Source organism: Dipodomys spectabilis, unplaced genomic scaffold (genome assembly GCF_019054845.1).
Source record: "Dipodomys spectabilis isolate Male_0828 unplaced genomic scaffold, ASM1905484v1 ptg000096l, whole genome shotgun sequence".
In the NCBI taxonomy this organism is placed as follows: domain Eukaryota; kingdom Metazoa; phylum Chordata; class Mammalia; order Rodentia; family Heteromyidae; genus Dipodomys; species Dipodomys spectabilis.
The window spans coordinates 2,129,304-2,151,199 of NW_024870773.1; the positions used below are offsets into that span (position 1 = coordinate 2,129,304).

A 21,896-nucleotide genomic window follows, 5' to 3' on the forward strand; every position below is an offset into this window, starting at 1 on the left:
GCAAGACCACGATCAAAACAGAGAAGGTCAGCATCCAGAACCAGAGTTCTGGGGCCAACAGAGACCTCAGTGTTCCCACTTAGAGATGAGATCCTCAAAGCATTCCTGTGATATATTTGAGGTCTCCTGTGACAAAGCCTGCCTGAAGTTCTACCTTCAATTTCTTAAAATTTGCATAGTCATGTCCAGGGTAGATGGATGACTCTGCACTCCCACAGGAGTGGGTAGAGCTCTTCCCCACTCCCTCCATCCTTGTCAGCAGTTGCTTCCTTGATGTTTGTCTGCTGGGGTGAGGTGGAATCTCACCCCAGGATGTGGAACATTACTTCATGTATTTCCTTATTTGAAAAATATCTGTTCATCCCTGCCCATTTGTTGACTGGATTATTTAAATTTTTGAGTTGTTTACATATTGTAGGTATCTATTCCATTAGACAGCCACTGGGCAGATTTCTCTCTTATTCTGTAGGGTCTCTCATTTCCTGTTTCTTTCACTGTGCAGAGCTGTTTGATTTGATATAACTGCATGTAGCAATTCTTGGCTTTTACTTCCTAAGTCCTATTCAGAAAGTCATTACCCAGGATAACATCTTCAAGTGTTTCTCATTTTCCTTGAGTAGTTTCAAGTTTTACATTAAGATCTATTTTGAGTTGATTTTTGTACCAGGTAAGAGATCAGGGTATGTTGTCAGTCTTCTACAGCCCATACTCAGTTTTCCAACACCATCTGTCAAACAAGATATCTTTCCCCCCTCAATGTTTTGGGAACTATGTCAAGAATTTGATGCAGTACCTGCTTGGGCTTGTTTTATCTCTTCCATCTATCTACATGTCTGTTAGGTGTCAGTATCATACTTTTTTTTTTTTTGTCGGTCATGGGTCCTAAACTCTGGGCCTGGGCATTGTCCCTCAGCTCTTCAGCTCAAGCCTAGCGCGCTACCACTTGAGCCACAACACCACTTTCAGCCTTTTCTGTTTATGTGGTGCTGAGGAATCAAACCCCAGGCCCTCATGCATGCGAGGCAAGTACTCTACCACTGAGCTACCTTTCCAGTCCCACTATGTTATTTTTTGTACACAATTTAAAGTTTAGTTCTTTCAGTATTTTAAAGTTTAGCATCACTCTTTTTGCTCAGAATTGCTTTGGTTATTTGAGGTCCTTTGTGTTTCCATGGGGTTTAGAATTTGTGTATTCTATTTCTGCAAAGAATAGCATTGGAATTATAATGGGGACTGCATTGAATCTTTAGAATGGCTTTTGGTGGTACTGCCACTTTCACAATTCTACTACTCCACAAATATGGGGAGAGTGAGGTCCATTCTATATCCCTATATCCTAGTGTATTTTCCAGTGATTTATAGCTTTCGTTGCAAGAAGTCTTGAATGTCTCTGGTTAACTTTATGCCTATGTATCATACTGTTTTGAGGCTAGTGTGAATGGAGGAGTCCTATCATTTCCACAGATGAGCACCTGAGATCTGTCAGGGTTTACCAGCCCCACTGAGGGCAGGTGGTGGTAGCTCTGAAACAGCTCTATGAGGTAACCATGGCTAGTCCTTCCCCACTCGAAACACCATTTCTTCTTGTGTTGGGCTCAAAGAATAGTGCCCAAAGGCAAAGCTAGTAAGCAGAAACTGCTGAGCCCTACCCATCAGCACAAGTGCAGCTATATTTGTTTCCCAGTCTCCAAACTCCACCAATACTGCTGGACTTTTAAAATCTTCTTAATCTAGTTTACTAAACCATGAACACAACCTGCTGAAGTCTGCATAGACAGATATTTTCAGGGCAGTGAAATCCAAAAGTTTTAAGTTTCTTCCTACTAGTTCTGGGCAACACTCCTAGTATTCCCTGAGAATGGTCTTGGTATAATGCCTAAATCAGAAGGAACAACAGAGAATAAAAGAAGAAAGCAAATACCTAAAAGCCTCAAGTTCAAACAAGGTAGGAAAAGAAGGGGAGGAAGCACAATATAAATTGCAACTCATCAGCCATTAAAATCACTGTAGACTTAATAAACTATCGATTAAAAGACAAAGATTATTAACTTATTAAGAAAACCAAAGAGTAAAACTCCAGGAAAGAAGAAGGAACAGAAGCACAAAGAGGCTGAGCAAGAACAGCCAGAAGGACACTGGGCCCAGGCCTCAGAGCCTGTCTGTACACTTAGCTACAGTCAGCATTGCTTTCAAAAGACAACACGGTGAGAAACAAGTACATAAATTTGCTTTGGGAATCTTAACTATGATGTCTTTTAAACAATGATGTTTCTTTTTTCTTTTTAAAGGAAATAATAGAGCTTCCTACCTTTTTAATTATAAAGGACATTTATATGGCATATTTTAGAATCCAATCAATAACTTATTTTCCTTCAACCTAATGCTGTCTGGTCATGCCAATAGAAATGTACAAAATTAATTTTTTATGGAAAACAATGGCCAAGTTATTGGCTCTCTGAGGGCTATAGGATTTCTTGGAAAACAGAAAATGACAATAACTAGTCACACTTGTATCTAGACTGAACTATACGGGCATCCTAAATAAACCACAGAATGGAGGCTGCCATTCTGCCATAGAAGAGATCCTGTCTGAGACCATCTTCAAGAAACAAGATGATGAGACTACCTCGTGAAATACATCGGGATCCCCAGGATTGAAGAGGGAAGGCAGCTTTTCCTCCAGTCCTCGAACCACTTCTGGCCAGACAGAATTCACCAAGAAGTCATATCCAGGAACAACGGTGCCTTTCTCACTGTAAGACAAGAGCCATGGTCCATATTTGCCATAATCTTCCATTTACAATGAGGAAACCTGTACTGCTTTGCACCTACTAAAACAAGACCATCCTTGTCAGCTAGCTTGCTTCTACGCCGGAGCTTCTCAGATGTTGATGTCTCCTGGTAGCAATGACATGGTAAAACCACTGCATAGAACCAGTATAACTCTTCCCTGTCAATGCCCTACCCCTCTTAGGCCTCAGCTTAGGCCACAGAAAAGACCTCTGTACATCCCACTCAAACTCCATTACAGCATAATGCGAGTTACTCTACTTTACCCACTGCTCACTGTTTACCCACAGCTTCGAGTGTCTTCAGTTGTTGTCTATGTCACTCTAAACTCTTGAAACTAATATCAGAATAAGGTGCTTTGTATGTGCATGTTTTATTTTGCAGTTTTTTTGGTATGTATATTGGATTTCAGAGTCGAAATGGTGGATCCTCTCACTATTCTGTGCTTCGGCTCTATCTTTAAGAAGGGCTGACAACAAGACTTCACAAGGCCGTCACAAGGACTACTATTTGCAGACCACCCAGGACTGCTCCTAGCACACAGCTAGTCTATGCTGGTTATGGTGAAGCAGACCTATGAACACCTAGGCAAAGACTCTCTCTCCGGCTTGCCTACTGTGACTGCTGTATGCATACTCTTCTCTTTAGAAATGTTAAACAATTTAGTGAGGCTGGGAAGGTGGCTCAATGGTAGAGCGCTTGCCTTGCATGCCTGAGGCCTGGGTTCGATTCCTCAGCACCCCATAACCAAAAAGAAAAAAAAAAGCCGGAAGTAGCACTGTGGCTCAAGTGGTAGAGTGCTAGCCTTGAGCTGAAGAGCTGAGGGACAGCGCCCAGGCCCAGAGTTCAGGCCCCACAACCGGACCCCACCCCCCAAAAAAAAGAAATGTTAAACAATTTAGTGTAAAGTCTTACGTTAGCAAGCCATGGAAGTTTTGTAGCTTAACTACTGGATTGAAACTTTGAGACTTAACATTCTGATAATACAGATAAGACTTTATGTTAAAGGCTGAAAGTTTCATCAATTTTCCTCCTCAGAAAAATGATGTAGACAGACGGGACGGGATGGTAAGGGGAATAAGAGGAGGAGGCAACAATGCTTGATAAGAAATGCACTCATTACCTTGCCCATGTACTTGTAACCCCTCTGTACGGTATTTTCACAATAAAAAAAAAAAAGTGGGGAAAAAAAAAAGGCTCTGCTGCTCTGTCCAGGAGGAGTGGTCAAAGGATCTCAGTACAAGCACACCTGGGCACTGATGACCAATCACTGCAGGAGAGGCAGGGGCAGAGACAAGGGGTGGGGGTGGGGCTCCCGCTGCTCACATGCCCAGTTGAAGATTTCCCAGTCTAGATGTTCCATCAGATTGGGAATTAGCTGTTAGGGCATGCGGAGGAAAGAATGACATGAGAACTCCAAACTACAGACCACACAACACCAACTTTAAATAGCAGACCTTCCTCATCTTCAAAGAAACATGTAATTAAGGCTGCCAAAGAAAAGATAAAACCTAACTCAGACTGCTCTGTAGAAGAGCTGACAGGTTTTATTTGGAGGGTAAACCCTGAATGTTGCTGGTGGTCAGTTAGGAAGTTCACCGAGTGATGTGTGGAAAGCAGGGACAATACACAAGGGAGTGGCAAGCAGAGGTCCTGAAACCTGGAGTGCAGCAAGACCAGACACTTGACGGGGCTAGAAGCCATGGAAGATGGTCTAGCAAGGGCCAATACAAAGTATTTGAGGCTTCTGTGCAAATCCCACTATCCTGAGACCAGGTAGGACTTCCAAAGCTTGGACACCTAGCATTTCAGGACCAAGAGCAGCCTTTGTCAAATCTAATGATGATCAGCGTCACTTTAATACTGCATCACAACTTCCACTGCCATCCCCAAATCCAAATCTAGCTAAAAATCCTCGTGATTATCTAACACAGTGGCACAGCCTCACCTGCAATGGGGTGGAGGAGACAGATGGGGCACTTCCAAGGTCAGGAAGAACACTACTCAGATTTTTTTTTTCAAGAAACAAATTTAAGACCAAATAGACTACATGTCCCACAAAGGCAGAGACTTTGCTTGCTGTCTGCTGTTGTTTTGTTTTTGAGGCAGCTATGGCTGGACAAAACTCAAAACTCCTCCTGCTTCCACTGGGACCACAGGTGTGCTTACCTCATCTAGTTCTTATTTCCCTATCTGAAAGATCCAAACTCTTCCATTTTGCAAGCACTTCTGGGAAGCTGCCATCTTCAAGATGAGCATTGCAGAAATGGCTCTTCTGTAAAATGGAGGTCAGTCCAAAGCAGAAGCAAAGGCAATCTATTCTGGATTCTAAGGACACCATGAATATGGGACGCTGGTTTAAGGGATCTTGAGAAGGAAGTGGTCTTTCAGCTGGGGCTGTGTGTGGAGGGATAGTTCAACAGCAAGGAAGATAAAAGAAAGAAAAAGATGGCTGAGATAACAAAAGGAACACTGAAGAAGTACATGTGTGTGTGAGTGTTGGGGAAAGGTGGCCAGCGCTTGAAGAGGTGCAGGGAGAGTTCCTGGTGGAGAGCTGCCAGGAACAGATTATGGAAAGTCTTCTCCACTCTGTCAGAGAGTCTGGATCAGTCCCACAGCACAAAGACACTGTCAAAGACTCAGAAGGCACAGTCCATGAGCCTCAGAACTGCCACGGCTGGCTGAAGAGCAAGCCTGGACAGCAGACACAGGTGAGAGACTCTGCTATTCTGGCCATCAGACAAGTGGCCTAGACTGGACGTGCCAACAGTTAAAGAGTGGGATATTTATAAAAGAACTGAAAAGTCACATAATTTGGCTACCAGAAGGGGAAATTGAAGATGACCTCACCAATCAGTATAAAACTTGAATTAAACAGAGTTGGTGGTAGTCATAAAGTATGACATCAGAATCATGCAATTTTGACTGCAAACTGGATTTAGGAAGATGGCAGAGATGCCGCATGGAGGAGGAAACGGCACAACCACAAGGCTCCTGTCCAGTCCCAGGACAGTCTAGGCACCCTTCAGTTACCTGGAGACGGCTCCTCCTGTGACCTCCCGGAGAAGGCGGCAGTGGTGAGGGACAAATTCCAGGAGTTTATCATACATGAGCTGAAGGCCCCCGGGCTGGGACTCAGCAAAGTGTCCACTGATCACCTATGATGAGAAACAACACTTGTATTTTTATTTTTTAAATTACTGTTAGTTATAAAGGTGATGTATAGAGGGGTTACTGTCAGGTAATAAGACCCACTCTTACTCCTTTGCTCTCTCCCCGTGAGACATTTCTTTTTTGTCGGTTGTGGGGGCTGAACTCTAGGCCTGGGTGCTGTCCCTCAGCTCTTCGGCTCAAGGCTAGCACCCTACCACTTGAGCCACAGCACCCCTTCAGGCTTTTTGTTTATGTGGTGATGAAGAATCGAACCCGGGGCCTCATGGATGCAATGCAAGCACTCTACCACTGAGCCACCTTCCCAGCCCAGAAACAACGTTTTTTAAAAAGTAAAAGAGGAAGTGGTACTGTGGCTCAAAGTGGTAGAGGGCTAGTCTTAAGCTAAAAAGCTCAAAGAAACTTTTAGTATACTAGATTCAGTTCAATGAAAAACATGCATAAGTTAGTAATGAATATTTTCTCTAACTTCTAAAGACTTCATTTGTCATTTTTCATCTAAAGGTAACTAAAAAGAGAACTCATGAGTAGAGGAGACCGAAGATTATTTTTCAGTATTTGTAAAGAGGCCAAAATTATTACTGAAATTAAGCTTTAAATTCCATTTCTACTTTGATTTCACCCTTACACTGTGGTCATGGCAAGTACAACTGCCGTACTACTCATTGCAACTTCAGGGACGAGGAGCATCTCTGAATGCAGGAGGCAGGGAGCAGACATGAGGCCCACAGCCCTGGGTCAGGGTGCTGCTGAACGCGGGCAGCAGGCCCATGAGGAACATAGCCCTGGGTCAGGGAAACAAGCTGCCATTTATCCGTGTCATTTCCATACCCTCACAGATGAGGGACATCAGGTGCCAGATTTCCAGAATGTTCTTCCTGTTTCTGAGCTCTGGCCAAACACCATCCATTCCTAAGGCGTTTCGGGAGTGTGGCTGCTTTCTCTTCCATACCCCTGCTCAGCACCTGCACACTCCTTTGCAGTCAGTGTCATCTGCTTATAATGGCTCACAAAACCAGTGGTTCCTACATTTTCTAGGGTACAATTTATACCCTAATATGGAGATAAATTTTTTTTGGAGAGCTACTGGGCTTTGAACTCAGGGCTTCACGCATGTTAGGCAGGAACTGTACTAGTGGGACCAAGTCCTCTCTCTGTTCTACAGTTATTTCTTGAGTAAAGATCTCATGGTTTTGCCCAGGCTGGCTTGGACTGTGATCTTATTTATGGCTCTAGTAAAACTAGGATGACAGATAAACCTTATCATGCCTAGTTAATCAGTTGAGATGGGATCTTGCTAACCTGTTTGACCAGGCTGACTTCATACTCCGATTCCCCCCAGTCTCTGCCTGCAGTGTAGTTGGGACCATAGGTATGAAACTGCTTCCACTTGCTAAAATGTGACCCATAAAATGTGATCCTCCTAGACAATATTCTCACCTTCTGGCAAGCTGCAGGATCACCAGCTTGAGAACATGGCCAGCTCAGAGCAGGTCACCTATATAACACCCAGCTTAGGACACAGCACCAGCTAGTCTTGCAGGGACAGGGCTCCTGGCAGGCAAACCTCTGGCATTTCTGCCTCCAACAACACCCAGCCAAAGGTGGAAGCTAGTACTCCTCTGAGCAAGGCCACTGACTGAGAACACACCTCATCAACATATGGCTTCACCAGGACCTGACCAACCAAGGCCTCTGCATCGCGTGTCTTATCGATGGTGGCGTAGGTCCGCAGGCAGTGCCGTATGATGTCCACGCTGGAGGTCTGCAGGCCTTCCAGTAGGAGGCCCTCCAGGGACTGCTGCAACACAGCTGTGATGCCAGCTATGCGCTGCAAGGAAACAGGCGGAGGTCACACTAAGCAGATCCACACTTGGGTGCCATGCCCTAGGGAGAAGACGGACGGGATGTGTAACCTTGAGAGCAAGAGCATTGCTTGGGGAGGAACATCAAATCCTTCCTTTTAGCTGGTGCCAGTGGCTCATGCCTGTAATCCTCACTACTCAGAAGGCTGAGATCTAAGGATCATAGGTCTAAATCAGCCCAGCAGGAAAGTCCACGAGACTCTCATCTCCAATTAACCACTAGAGAAACAGAAGTGGTGTTGTGGCTCAAAGTGGTAGAGAGCTAAGTCTTGAACAAAAAGGGCTCAAGGGGATAGCACCCATGTCCCAAGTTCAAGCCCCATGACTGACAAAACAAACATGAATCCTTCCTTTTCCCTATAGCCTTTTGTAAATAGGTTGCTAATTAATCAAAGAAGAATTCTGACAGAGAAAAAAATGCCATTCCTCTGAACCTATAGAGTCCTTTTTGAAAAGCCCAACTAAAGGCTTTGGGGGAAAAAATAGCCCGTATCTCTTAACACGTCACACATTACATGAAATTCAGAACTGGTCTTCTTCTAATTTAGAGAAGTGAGTGGGGGTTCACTCAAAATCTATAAAGTATGACATATGAAGCAGAAGTCCAATGAACATAAACTGAAAAATACTGAAAGCTATCATCAGCATACTGAAGATCTGCCATTAATATCAACAGCATTGGTAGATAAAGTTACTCAGCAAGCCCCTAAGCACCAAGTGATGAAACTCTAAAACACTTACCGGTCTTACTTTGTCCAAAAGCGGCATGCCCTTGCTCTGTACAGCATGAAACTGCAGCTGGTTAAACTCTGTGGCAATCCTCTCCAAAATCTGACCTGTCAAGAGTGGGCTGGGTAAGACAAAAACCAGAGAATTAATTCTAAGGGTTTACTTCATGCCTTTAGCCATGTGCTCCAGCCCCAGGGGGAGCAGCTCTATCACAGTGATTTCCAAGGCCACATGCTGCTTTGGCACCCCTCTGAGTCACGCTGAGTCACATGCCCAGTCTGTTTCTGGTGGGCAATCGGTGGAGTGCAAGGGACAGATATTGCTGGGCTTGAAGCCTGGGGGCTGACACAGTGAGGCTCATCATCCTCTAACGCACTCCATCTTTCCCACCTCTTCCTGATCTCCTCCTGTTTTCTCATTCCTCAGCTTTGTCCCACTTCTCTATCTTCTTTGGAAATACCTCTGATATTTCTAAAATGCCAAGCCCTTTTGTCACCTTCATAAGACTAGCCTCTAGTATCAATAAATAAAATAGCTTAAAACAGCTTTAGATTTGATCAATAACAGCTCACTTAAAAATTATGTTATTAACAGCACAAAGAGCAGTTGGTCCATATGCTCCAGGTCCTGGAGAGAAGTCATTCATTATGCATTTGCCCCAGGAATGGATGCACTTTTTCCTAGTGCCCACTATGACTTGTCAACAGCACTCTAGGGACAGTACAGCAGAGAGGAGAAGTGCAAGGCATTTCCACCAGAGAAATCAATGATTAGGAAAAATGTGCACAGCCAAATGACACCAAATCCCAATCTGAAACTATCAGGTAGCCTGTTCCTGCACCAGTGCACTGACACTAATTCAGCAGGACCTGCCTACCAGGGTCAGTCTTCAACATCCCCACCTATGTCCTGACTAGCCTGACAGACTTACCATCTACAAAGCATCAAAACGTAGCTATGTTTCTGTCCTATGCTCACTAACATGTTCTGGCTTTGCCCACTTACTCTACCAAGAAAACTGCTGATCTGAATGGAAGCTTCTCCAAGTGACCTAGAGCAAGGAAGGACACAGCATGTGCTATATTTAGGTGGTAATATTCCTCCGGATGCATGGAAGCAGATGGCAGGCACCTTTTTGTAGGCACCTTCCCACTCCAGACACTAAAGGTGGAAGTAGGGCTTGGCCCAATTCAGGACCTTAAAAATCTTATGGGAAAGCACATAATCAGTGGCTGATGGGAGCAGGGGACAAGCATCTATCTCAAAGGTCAGGGAAGACTTTCTGGAGGAAGTAGTCCTCCAACTAGTTTTTAAAAGGTAACTCTTGTAATGTCTCATTTGCAGTCTGCTATAGAACAAAGCAGGACAGACTTTAAAAGGAGCAGGAAGGATCATCAGTACCCAAGGTGACAGAATGGTGAATGTTACAAATATAAACCTGTAGTGCTTAACAACAGCTTTTTCTCCCACTTGGCATGGTACCTCTTCATATCTTAACCATGTCCTAAACAAGCTTTGGAAGATGCAAAGTGGAACTGGGCAGACAAGGGAGGAGGAAATGGAAGAAAGGCTTATAGCAACACAGATGGCCACCTAGAAACTGGAATACATGCCAGTGGCGTTCACCACACTCAGGAAGCCACAGTAGGTGCAGTTTTGGTGAAGAATGCAGAGGTGTGAAGAATGACCAGGGAGGGGCTGATTAAAATGTACTTACAGAGTGACTTTAGGCAAAGCTAAGATGTGACTGGGCAAATATGAGGTAGATGCAGAAGGCAGGAGGTCAGCCAGGCCTCAGATAAAAAGATAGTGGAGGAGCAGGTGTCAGACGTCTGTCTCCCAACCCGAGGGATGCCTCAGCAGCAACTGCTGCAGCGTGGGAGTGGTGCACAACAGATGAGTCAAACAAAAGGAGAGACGGAGCCAGGCGAGGGTGGTTCATGCCTGTAATACTAGCTACTCAGAAGGTGAGATTTGAGGACTGAGGTTCAGAGCCAGCCTGGGCAGACTAGTCCACAAGGATTTTTATCTCCAATCAACCAGTACTGAGCTGGTAGCAGTGGCATGGCTCAAATGGTAGAGCACCAAGTGTGAGCAAGAAGGCTGAGCAAGTGAGAGCCTTGAGTTTATAAAGGGGAGACAGTGAAAAGGGGGAAAAAGGGTTGCCTTGTGATCCCCAGCCTGGAGAAATGGCGAAAGCAAAGAATGAGAGAGATGAGGGAAGATTGCTGGAGTGCACATACACTGGGTGCATACAGGACACCAGGGGACACATGGTCAGGCTGACCTGAGTACGAGGCTGGAAAGGCTTAGGTACAAGTAAGAGCCAGCGTCTCCCAGCAGCCGAGGGATCAGACGGCCATGAGTATGGATAGGAGTGGAGCACTGGAAGAGCACCTGGAGCTGGCACAAAGGGCCAGTGTAGTTATGGAAAAAACATGGCAAGAGGGACCCAGGCAGGAGGAAACTGGGACAGGTATCAGGTGTCCGTTGAGGATGGGTGCGAGGGGCGTGCAGCAGAGGCAGAGCAGGTCAAGCTCACTGGTCAAGCTCCACAGACATCAGCAGTGACTCTGATAAGTGCACTGGTGCAGAGAGTAAGAACTGACAACTGCTCCTAATCCTGAGAGGGGAGACCCTAGGGCTGGAGGATTGCTTCTCCTCTGTGGATGCTTCATTGTCTATCTATAAAGTGAGAGGCATGGCATACACTGTCTCTTCAAATCCAAAATTCTGATGCCTAAAACAAAGAAAGCTGACATGCTTATGTAGTGTGATCAGGATTTTGAACCACAGGTATATTCTACTTGAGCTTGGTTGTTTTTCTAGCAGTGTATTCTACTTTACTAAAAAAAGAAGAAGAGGAGGAAGAACAACAAGAAGAAGAAGAACAAGAAGAAGAGAAAGAAAGGAAGAAAGAAAGAAAGAAAGTGAGAGAGAAAGAAAGAAAGAAAGAAAGAAAGAAAGGTTAGTGCTATCAACATGACTTGAAGAGACAAGCTTTTGAGGGCTGATGGTACACCAGGCACCAAACCGCAGAACCTCATCGGAGGTCCACAGACTTGTGCAGGGAGCTCCGAGGACAGTCCCTTACAGGCCATGGTGGCTCAGGTGGAGGGCTGCAGAGCTCTCACTTGGAGCCTCCTGCTGGCTTGCAGGGAGGGCTCCCTACTGGAGTTCTTCATTTCCTCAGTCACTTTCCCAACTGGCTGACTTAAATTCAGAATAGGATGAGATGATGTGTTCTGTACTATTCTTAATGATATAAAGCCAGTGCATTTGAACTACTAGACATGTGAAGTAATACTTTGAGCCTGTCAATATTCTGAGATAAATGCTAGTCCCTTACCTGAGGGTCAGTCAGGATTTTGCTGGTCTGTGGACAAGGCAATTCCAATGGTAAAATCTTCCAGAGAGCATCTGCCTGTGACTCCTGGAAAGGTGGCAGCCTACAACTGAGGTTTAAAGCCACCCAGGCTTTGCAGCAACAAGCACTGAGACTAGCCCTTTTTATTTATGAGCATAAATAAATCCATTGTCTAAATTTCATACACTTTTTTCCATTCTAAAATGAGCTGTAACTTGAATTTTTTTTTTCTCGCCTGGGTGTGAAGTATTCAGTATACTTACCTGCTTGCTTCTAGTGTAGTTGTTTCTTTAGAACCTTGAGAATTTAATATTTTTTCAATTTTCTCAACTGATCGAATAACTTGTATAAGCCTCAACACACACATCTATAAAAATGAAAGAAAAGCAAAAATGTTATCCTGATGTAAAACTTAATATATTTCATCTTAAATATGGGAAATACAAAGCTGAAAGTTAACAGTCTACATTTTTAGCATTTCCATGTAATACTAAATTCCCAAGAATGCAAATTTCAATTTTGGCTTTGTTAGGAACAAGTATATTTCAATATCCTATCATAAGCTCATAATCAAACAAAAAATAAGTAAAAGCAAAAACAACAAAACAATCTTGACCTTTTTGCCTTCTTATAACTCTGTATTCCTAATCCCTTTCTTTTCCCTCCTTCCTCCCCCCCCCCCCCACCTTTACTTTCTCTTTCACCAGTCCTGGGGCTTAAACTCAAAGCCTAGGCACTGTCTGTCCCTGTGCCTTTTTAACTCAAAGCTAGCACTCTAACACTTGAATCAGCACCACTTCTGACTTTTTCTGTTTATGTGGTACTGAGGAATCAAACCCAGGGCTTCATGCATGCTAGGCAAGCCACTGAGCCACATTCCTAGTCCCTCTTACTCCTTTTTTTTTGTCAGTCCTGGGGCTTGAACTCTGGGCCTGAGTGCTGTCCCTCAGCTCTTCAGCTCAAGGCAAGCGCTCTACCACTTGAGCCACAGCGCCTGGTTTTTTGGTGGTTTATTGGAGACAGGAGTTTTACGGCCTTTCGTACCCAGGCTGGCTTTGAACCATGATCCTCAGATCTCAGCCTCCTGAGTAGCTAGGATTACAGGCGTGAGCCACTGGCCCCAGGCTCATTTCTTCATTTTTAAATGAACCTTTTTTTTTTTTGGCACTATCCTTACTCTCTTAAGACATTTTTTGTATTTTATCTTCCATCATACTAATCTTCAATTACATGAGCACAATATAAATATCTAAGCGCAATTCATTAAAGAAACTGCTCTACACAAGCGTTAGAGTTTGAAGCATAGTTATTCACTGGACATCTGTTATGAAGTCACTGTATAGACACTGGGAACATGATTGAATAGGCAAATGCATCTCCAAAACAAGCTTTTTTCCTTTAGATTATAAAATTGTGTTAACAAACTTAAAAAACACTGGGCAGAACAAGCTAAGGCAAGAGTCTTCCATTCTTTTTATTGGGGGCGGAGTGGGGAGGGGGTACTGGAGTATGAACTCAGGGCCACTTGAGTCTTACCTCCGGCTCTTCCCTTTTCTTTTTGGGGTATGTATTATTTTGAAATAGGGTCTCACTTTCTATTGTGGGCTGGCCAGCCCACAACAATACTATTGACACTTCCCACTACAGCAGGAATGACAGGCATGTCATCGAGTTCAGTTTTTTCTACTAAAATGGGTATTGTAACTTTTTGTCTAAAATTACAGGTATGAACTATTGCACTTGGTCAATTCCAATCCTGCTATGTTATGATTTTTTAAAAAATCAGGAAAACACACACAAGGAAAAACTGCACAGCGAAGGCAGCACATGCAGAGGAATGCACAGTGGGTGCAATACAGCAACACGGGACGGCGGGAGACAGTACTCTCCCTCCTTCAGGTTGGGAGTCTGGGCCGTGCTGGCAGCAGAGCTTCAGAAAGTCCCTCTGCTCAGAAAGCCACACTTTCACAGGGGTTCTGAAAGATAACAAACTTGCTAAACTTTAAAGAGGTTTACTGTAGGCTATTTCTGCTGCTTTCTCCTCTGAAAATTAAGTTTTAACCTGGACACAACTCAGGGATCTTAGACCACTTACATCGAGTCCTACATCACAGACCAGCACTATCTTCCTACTTCAGGAGCTCCCACGAGGAGAGTATGAGAAGGCTGGAGGAGGGGCATTTAGCTGGCCTGGGCCATATTTCTTTAAAGGTATTAATAAGTAATAAAACAAGATGAACACACAATTTTCTTTGCTCATTAATTACTTTCCCTCACCCTTCTGATTCTCAGGGTTTTAATCAGAGCAGGAGTGAGAAGACCTGGTGCTATTCCCCACCCCCTGCATTGAGCTACCCTAAATGCAACAAGTCACACTGTTCACAGGTGGGCTCGGCTGTCCCCTGGGGGCATCTGGGTCAAAGAGAGTAAGCAGACCACACCCCTGAACTTGATAGTAACCACAAAGTGTCCTAGTGAGTTGATGCTTTAAGGGTAAAATAAAGTATACCTTTTTTTTCCGAATGTCTTCTTGTTTAGACATTCGTTCATCTACGGCCCGAATTCCTTCACTGACAGATGATCTAAGACTCTAAAAGAAAGCACATTGTGAAAATTATCAGGCACATAATGAAATGTACAATTAATTCATTTCTTCAGGTTTTAATATCCACAAGCCAGTATTACGCAGATATTGACAAAATCATCAAGTATCAGACATAATTGCTTACAGGGGACTCATGATTTAGTGACAGAGAAAGATAAAGTCATTTAAATGGACTAAGTACGATAGGGAAAACAGCTCATCTGATGAACATCATAGGTGACTGGGGTAGAGGAGGGGGATAACCTGACTCACATGTGGAACGTCTGGGCTACAGAGGGGATGGGACGTGAAGGAAACTCCCTCAACACCAAGAGTTTCCTACAGCAGTGTCACTGCAGGCTTGTTTTGGAAAGAAGTAGAAACTCACAGGGAAGGGCTGACTTTAGGAGGACTTTGCCCAAAACACTAGATTCTACTCATTTAAAACACTGATCAATCATGATGAAAATACTGTTTGGGGAAATTTAGGAAGAAGTCAGGAAAACGATGGCCAAAAGGGGTGATGTCATAGCAAAGAGACATGTACAGAAGCAAATGGATTTAGTATGAGATAATCAAAAAGGATGGCCAAAATAAAGGTAATGGAACAATTAGAATAAAGTGTACAAAAATTAATGGAAAAATTAACAGAATAGTGAATTTGCTCAGTCAACAAATGCTACAAAATACCTGCAAAGCACTGGCTATCCACAGAAACCAATAAAGAATGAGACAGCACTGTTTCCTTCTTTAGCAGCCTCTTAAGTTAGCATTAAGATGAAGCAAAAGTCTGGGGGTAAACCAATTAGGTGAGACTAGGCTACTAGCTAGGTAGGGCCAAGGAGGCGTGAAAGATATCCGTGAATCACAGAAACATTCCCTTACATTCCATGGAAAATCACTTTGGAGGAGCTGTTTTAAAAATAAAGCAAGTGGGGGCTGGGAAGGTGGTTCAGTGGTAGAGTGCTTGCCTTGCATGCATGAGGCCCTGGGTTCGATTCCTCAGCACCACATGAGCAAAAAGAAAAAAGCCGGAAGTGGCGCTATGGCTCAAGTGGTAGAGCGCTAGCCTTGAGCCAAAGAGCTGAGGGACAGTGCCCAGGCCCAGAGTTCAGGCCCCACAACCGGACCCCTCCCCCCAAAAAAGTAAATAAATAAAAAATAAAGCAAGTGTAACTACTGTAGTTCATGATACAGTTTAGGCTGTACCTGATCATGAGTCTTTCTGCCTCCCCCCCCCTCCCCCCCATGTCACACACTCCAAGTTGATCATGCACCTGACAAGATCTGAGTCTGAGGGGCTGTGTTACCTAGTGGTGGCAGTGCGGGTCTCTGAGGTGGCATACCTAGTGCTTCTCAGTACTACAGGGTTTAAAGCATTCTGCTGGAAGTGATGTTGAAACTCTCCCTCTAATGTTCACCTATGGGTCTCCCTGTCTCCATGGCATAGGACTCCCATTTTCATTGCAGACATTACCTCAAGGAAATGTTACAGTACCATTTTGTTAGGTGGTACATTAATTATTTTAAAATGTTTTCTTCTTGGCAATTCTAGGGTTTGAACTTGGGACATTGTGCTTGCACAGCTTGTTTGCTCATAGCTGGTGCTCTACCATTTCAGCCTTACCTCCAGTACAGTACTTTTGTTGATTATTTGGAAACTTGGGGTATCAAGGACTTTTCTACCCAAGTTGGCCTTGACCCATGATCCTCTAGGTTTCAGGTTCCTGAGTAGCTATAATCACAGGTATGAGCCACCAGCAACTGGCTAGATGACATTAGCTTTGTATCACCCTTCAGCTGGTTCGTGGTCTAAACAGTTTTTGTGGGCTGCTCTAGGAACCTGACTACACACAGAATATTACTCGAGAAAACATTAAGTTAAAAATGTTTATATACGCCGGGCGCTGGTGGCTCACGCCTGTAATCCTAGCTACTCAGGAGGCTGAGATCTAAGAATCGCGGTTCAAAGCCAGCCCGGGCAGGAAAGACCATGAGACTCCTATCTCCAATAAACCACCAGAAAACCGGAAGTGGCGCTGTAGCTCAAGTGGTAGAGCACTCGCCTTGAGCTGAAGAGCTGCGGGACAGCGCCCAGGCCCAGAGTTCAAGCCCCACGACCGACAAAAAAAAAAAAAAAAAAAAAAAATGTTTATATATAAGCTACCTGACTCACTAACGTGCCACATTTATATTTCACCTTCTTCTCTTGCATTTTAAAGCTATGTACAATCAGAATCTTCATCTGTCATCTTCAAATGTACTTTAGGTTGTAATATCACATGCAAAAATATTATTTGTAACTTTTCTAGGGTGATAACCATTCAGTAAAGAACAAATTAATAGATTAAAGAAATTATATTTGGAAGAAGACAAACATGTAGTAAACAGAGATTGTTTAATACTATTGGGGGAACTCACCAGAACCTCTTCTCGTAATTGTCCCAGAGGCACAGAAAGCTGGTTAAGGGCCTTGTCCATGCCAACCTAAAGGCAAAATCATGGCAGCATAGACATCACAATCAACAATAACAGTATCTCTTTTATGACCAAAGTAGTACTAGACTTTGTATCATTCTTTGGTAAATGAGATTGACAATTACTTCAAATTTCTGGGGTAAAATAAATGACAAATTTTCTAAAAACAGTGCATTTCTAAGACTCAATATGCATGGAAAATAAACCATGTTTGTAGGCCTGTGCAGTCACAACTGACCAAGTTTGTGGAGAGGTTAACAAAGTCTGCATAGTCCTTGTTGATCAGCTCCACCATGGCTGTTTTAAGCAGCTTGTAGTATAGTTCCAGGTCATCTCTCAGCTCTTCCAACTGTACCCGTTTCCTACAGTCTGACACAAAGTGATCAACGTCGAAATCCTCCTGAAAAGCATGCCAGAAGAATTACCACAATGGTATCACATTTACATAAGAGGATGATGTAGGACAACAGAAAAGCCACTGCATCTTTTGCAAGGCCACACTGCTATAGGAAGAGCCCTTCAAGTCCCACACTGCACAATAGTATCTATCCACTTGTGCAGGAGCCAGGAAGGACGGTGACCAAGAACCATCCTCCTGTGCCTCACTCTACTCCCACCTTAATTGTATAAGTATTAAATGTTTAGTGTAAAACTTTAAAGGCTGGGCACTCATGGCTTAGAGCTCCAATCCTGGCTCCTAATCTGCAGGCACCATCCCTACAGGTCAATGAACTACATTTCTACAGTGATTATATCTGATAGGAGGCCATCTGACCAAGTCGCAGGGTCAGGGTCACTAACTGAAAAGTCATCTGTTTCTCTGGGTCCAGAATCAGCTGCATACATTCCTGACTCTACTTAGGGCACCTGACAGATGATGTCATGTGGTACACTACAGAGGGCACCACTGCAAAATGTGTAGACACAAATGTAGGAAAGTAACCCCAACAGCAAACACTCCACCCATTCTGTCACAGAACTCATAAAATGTCTCTTTAAAGGAAACATAACTAGCAGATAGCCTTAAACGTGTGGTTCCACCTAGAAAAATCAACATTTCACAGAACAGCTGTTTTCTCCACTTCCTTCTACACATTCACCAGCACTACAAATTGCTTGGCACTTTCAAGAAGCCTAAGTGTCATGAAAGGATATAGGACTGCAGGCAATCGAATCACTCCCCAACTTGCTCTTTAAGATGTATCTTATGAAGTACATATCCTTTATTTCTACTTCCTGAGGTTGCATTTACCAAAAGCATATCAGCTCCAAAGGAGATGGGGGGATAATGAGGCAGGAAGGATGTGGGCAGTGGGCCTTAAGTCTAGGCCACGTGGTGGACAAGATTTTTCAGCACTCCTAGATTCCTGAGGCCAGAATAAGGTTCTGATCTGTGTATGGTGTGGATTCTTTCCCCCCAGGCACATCTCCACAGCATGTATCCTTGATTCTTTCTATCCTGTTTCAGGCTAGCTCTTGGCCAAGACAGAGAACAAGGGGTTTGTGAAACTCCATTCAAATCATGGTGGTTGAGCAGGAACGTCACCATACCGGCACATTATTCCTAGGTCTAGAAAAATCCCACATATGAAAAATGTTGTGCACGCACTAAAAAAGCGCACAAATAAACTGTATACCATCTAAACTACATAAAATACTTTTAAAAAGAAGCCAACTAGAGAGGGAAAAGTATAAAAAGTCCGCTTAAGACGCTCGGTGCCAAAGCTTTCAGAGCTTATTAATAAGCCAAAACTTGACGCCTCCTAACCCTGGAACCTGCTACTGAGGGATGCAAGAAGCACAGATGCCGGTCTTGAGACACTGAATATGGACGCGGCTAGGGATGGATCTAGTGACAACCTGGAGCAAAGCCCGGCTCTCCCTGAGCTGGTGACACCCTATCACCGGAACGTTCTCGGTTTCTCCCTCCCACGAGCTCACATCCCGCACCCCTGGCACGGCCGTCCCGGCTTCGCCTTATCCGAGGGCGCGGGGCGCTTCGGGAGAAGCTGCTCCGTGGCCCACGCTGCCAGAGCCAGTGCCCGGCACCAGCTTCGGACCGACCTGACCCCGTGGCTGCCCGGGCCTGGGGCGCCGTCCGGAGGGCTCAGGCCTGCCCGGGCCCGGGGCGCCGAGCGGGGTCCCAGGCCCTGACGTCCCGGGGCGCCGTTCGGGACGCCGTCCGGGCCCGCAGCCTCGCCCGAGGCCGCCTGCGCGCACCTTCATGAACTCGTCCTTGTCGAAGCACAGCGTGTCCGGCCCCGAGGGCAGGTTCATCCGACGGCGCTCCATGCCGCCGGCCGCCGGCCCTCAGCGCCGCAGCGGCGAGGCGAGGACGCGGGCGGCTACGCGGGGGACGCGGCGGCCCGGCCCCTCCGCGGTCCAGAACTCACTTCCGCCAACATGGCGGCGCCTCGAGGCGGCCAATAGGCGAGCGCCTGGGGCGGCTGCGCGTGGCTCACGTCAAGAGCCGCGCGGCGGTGGCGGCGGTGGAGCTCGACTGGACAGTGCTGCCGCCTGCGGCCGCGGGCGGCACTGCAGGCTCTGGCTGCCCGCCGCGCCCTCACAGGCCTCCGGGCGGAGCCAGGCCCTGGGCCTTGTCCTGGCCGCACTGAACCGGGGTCCGCGGCGCCCGCCGGGAACCCGGGCAGTTCCCGCCAGGCACTCGGTCACAGCGGTGCGAAAGTTACCAGCGTCCCTCGGTCGTCGGTTCTCCCTCCTTCCTGTCTAGGCGGCGAGACCAGAAGGCCGGCGCTCCGCCATAGAAGTTGTCCAAGCTGCAGGCCAAGTCGTGTTTGAAGCCTCCCTTCAGCGAAGCGGTTCAGCCTGCCCCGCTCCTGCCTCAGCTCGGCTTTGCTTTGCGTTGCTTTTCTCCAAATACCAGGTTTCCTCCGTGCTTCCACCAGGTCTCTGCTCAGATGAGAGCTGAGCTTCCGACTCAGCCCCGCACAAGTTGGCTGCCCGGCCCTGGCGCTCATTCTCACACGCTCCTGCAGCCTGCTGTGCCTTTCTTTCAACACACACCAACCTCGAAGAAAACAGACACGTGTATGACAGATGGACAGACAGAGACATCTTGCTTATGATTCAGCTTTCCAATGAAATGGAGGTCCACTAGGGCCAACCGCCTTTCCCCTGTGTGAACTACTCCACCTCTGGGGGCTGCGGTGGGACAACGACTGGTGTCCTGGCTTTGCTTTTCCTCCATTATCGCCATTCCCCACACAGCTGCCAAACTGACCTTTTGAAAGCACCCAAGGAGGGCTGTCACCCACCACCCATACAGTGAAAAGCCCTTCCCTGTCTCCCCATTGTTCTAAACCCCGGCTGACTGTAAACCAGGCCCCACTGAGATTTCAGGCCTGAATCACTGAAAAGACTGTGCTGTCATAGATACCAGAGTAATTAGTTAAGTTTTTAGAGTTCCATGCCAAAATAAATGTGCTGGAAGCCTGACAGTGTCAGATTTCCTTCTCCTCTACATCTCATCTCCCACTGCCCCTTCTCCCGCCTGCCTCTCCCGCCCTCATCATCTCTGCCAGGATGACTATGCACTTTCCAATCTGCCTCCCGCCTCCAACCATCTGCCTCCTCTCCTTCTCACCCCACAGTAGTTCATTCTCTGCACAGGCTCCAAAATTCTCATCGTAGCATCCTTCTACTTACAAACCACTGTCACTGTGTTTCACCGTCTCCTCTGTGAAAGGCCGTTCTGGGTGTATACCCTGCCTCTCCCCTTTAGTAGGAAGTGACATTACAGGAATCCAAAACCAGGTGGATTGAAACAAAGGGAAGTCCATTCAAAGCAACACAAAGACATTTTCATTCCATTCACACAGACACACAAGTGACAAAAGCTAAAGAACTAGGATTTCAGGACCAGGAAACCAAGGCTCAGAGTAGGTGCCATGCCTTTTACCCGCTGTTGGTGCTGTGGGCCTGCTGGTCTTCACCAGGTTGCTTTCTCCCCCATGTCAGATCTCTTGAAGTGTCTTGGAGGATGGCCTCACAGCCCAGCACCACGGCCCCAAGGCTAGCTGCTCCTGCAGAATCCAGGGAGTGCACCTTTGCGACCATATCTAAGCAGGGAGAGGAACGAACCAGCAGACAGTCCTCCAGAGCCCTTCATTCCACTGTCCTGTCCCACCAGCAACTGGTGAGACAGCTCTTGTTAACCCCCATCTTCACCATGTTGGTGTTAATAGGTTTGTAATGGGGCCCTGTTGTTTGAATTTTATGTATCAGTTATGTATGTATCTGACTTTTTCATGTACTTAGTTGCCACCTGTGTATCCTTTACTTGTGCTGTATCCATTGAAATTTTTGCCTCATTTTTAATCTGGTTTTCTTGTTACTGAATTTTAGAAATCCTTTATAAACTTTGGATACCAATCATTTATGATTTTGCTTTGCACAAGTTTCTTCCAGTCTGTGTGTTGTCTTCTTACGCTCTTGGTTTGTTGAGATTTTTCACTTGAGAAAAGGATTCCATTGCTTTAAAAAAAAATGAAAACTGTCTTGTCATCTTGTTGGGGTTTGTCCTTCCTTCCTTCTTCCCTCCCCCTCCCTCCCTCCCTCCCTTCCTTCTTTCCTTCCTTCCTTCCTTTTTTCCTTCCTTCCTTCTTTCTTCCCTCTCTCTATCCCTCCCTTCCCTCCCTTCCTCCGTCCCTCCCTCCCACCCTCCCTCCTTCCCTCCTTCTCTCCCTCCTTCCCTCCTTCTCTCCTTCCTTCCTTCCTTCTTTCTTCCTTTTCTAAGGAGAAAAGTAAAGCTTTACTTGGATTCTATTACAGGGATAGATGAGCAGCTAGATAGTGTATTATGGCTGCTGCACCAGTATAAACTTGTGGCCAGGCTTTTGTGTGGTGACTTTGGATTTTGGTGATTACCCTTCTCCTTTTGTGTGGCCCTTGT

The 21,896-nt window shown here is 45.7% G+C and overlaps 1 protein-coding gene across 1 annotated transcript in view; it reads right to left on the reverse strand.

Annotated features, from left to right (window-relative positions):
* Nucleotides 1-19,356, reverse strand: part of Cog2 (component of oligomeric golgi complex 2) — a 33,550-nt gene extending 14,194 nt beyond the window's left edge. Inside the window, exons 1-9 of the mRNA XM_042686153.1 lie at nucleotides 19,205-19,356; nucleotides 17,223-17,384; nucleotides 16,928-16,993; nucleotides 14,432-14,512; nucleotides 12,186-12,289; nucleotides 8,568-8,676; nucleotides 7,613-7,792; nucleotides 5,824-5,948; nucleotides 2,627-2,753 (exon numbers count right to left, since the gene is read on the reverse strand). Coding sequence (XP_042542087.1) covers nucleotides 2,627-2,753; nucleotides 5,824-5,948; nucleotides 7,613-7,792; nucleotides 8,568-8,676; nucleotides 12,186-12,289; nucleotides 14,432-14,512; nucleotides 16,928-16,993; nucleotides 17,223-17,384; nucleotides 19,205-19,276 — 1,026 coding nt within the window. The 5' untranslated portion in view covers nucleotides 19,277-19,356. The remainder of the gene's footprint in view (nucleotides 1-2,626; nucleotides 2,754-5,823; nucleotides 5,949-7,612; nucleotides 7,793-8,567; nucleotides 8,677-12,185; nucleotides 12,290-14,431; nucleotides 14,513-16,927; nucleotides 16,994-17,222; nucleotides 17,385-19,204) is intronic.
* Nucleotides 19,357-21,896: the final 2,540 nt, after the last annotated feature.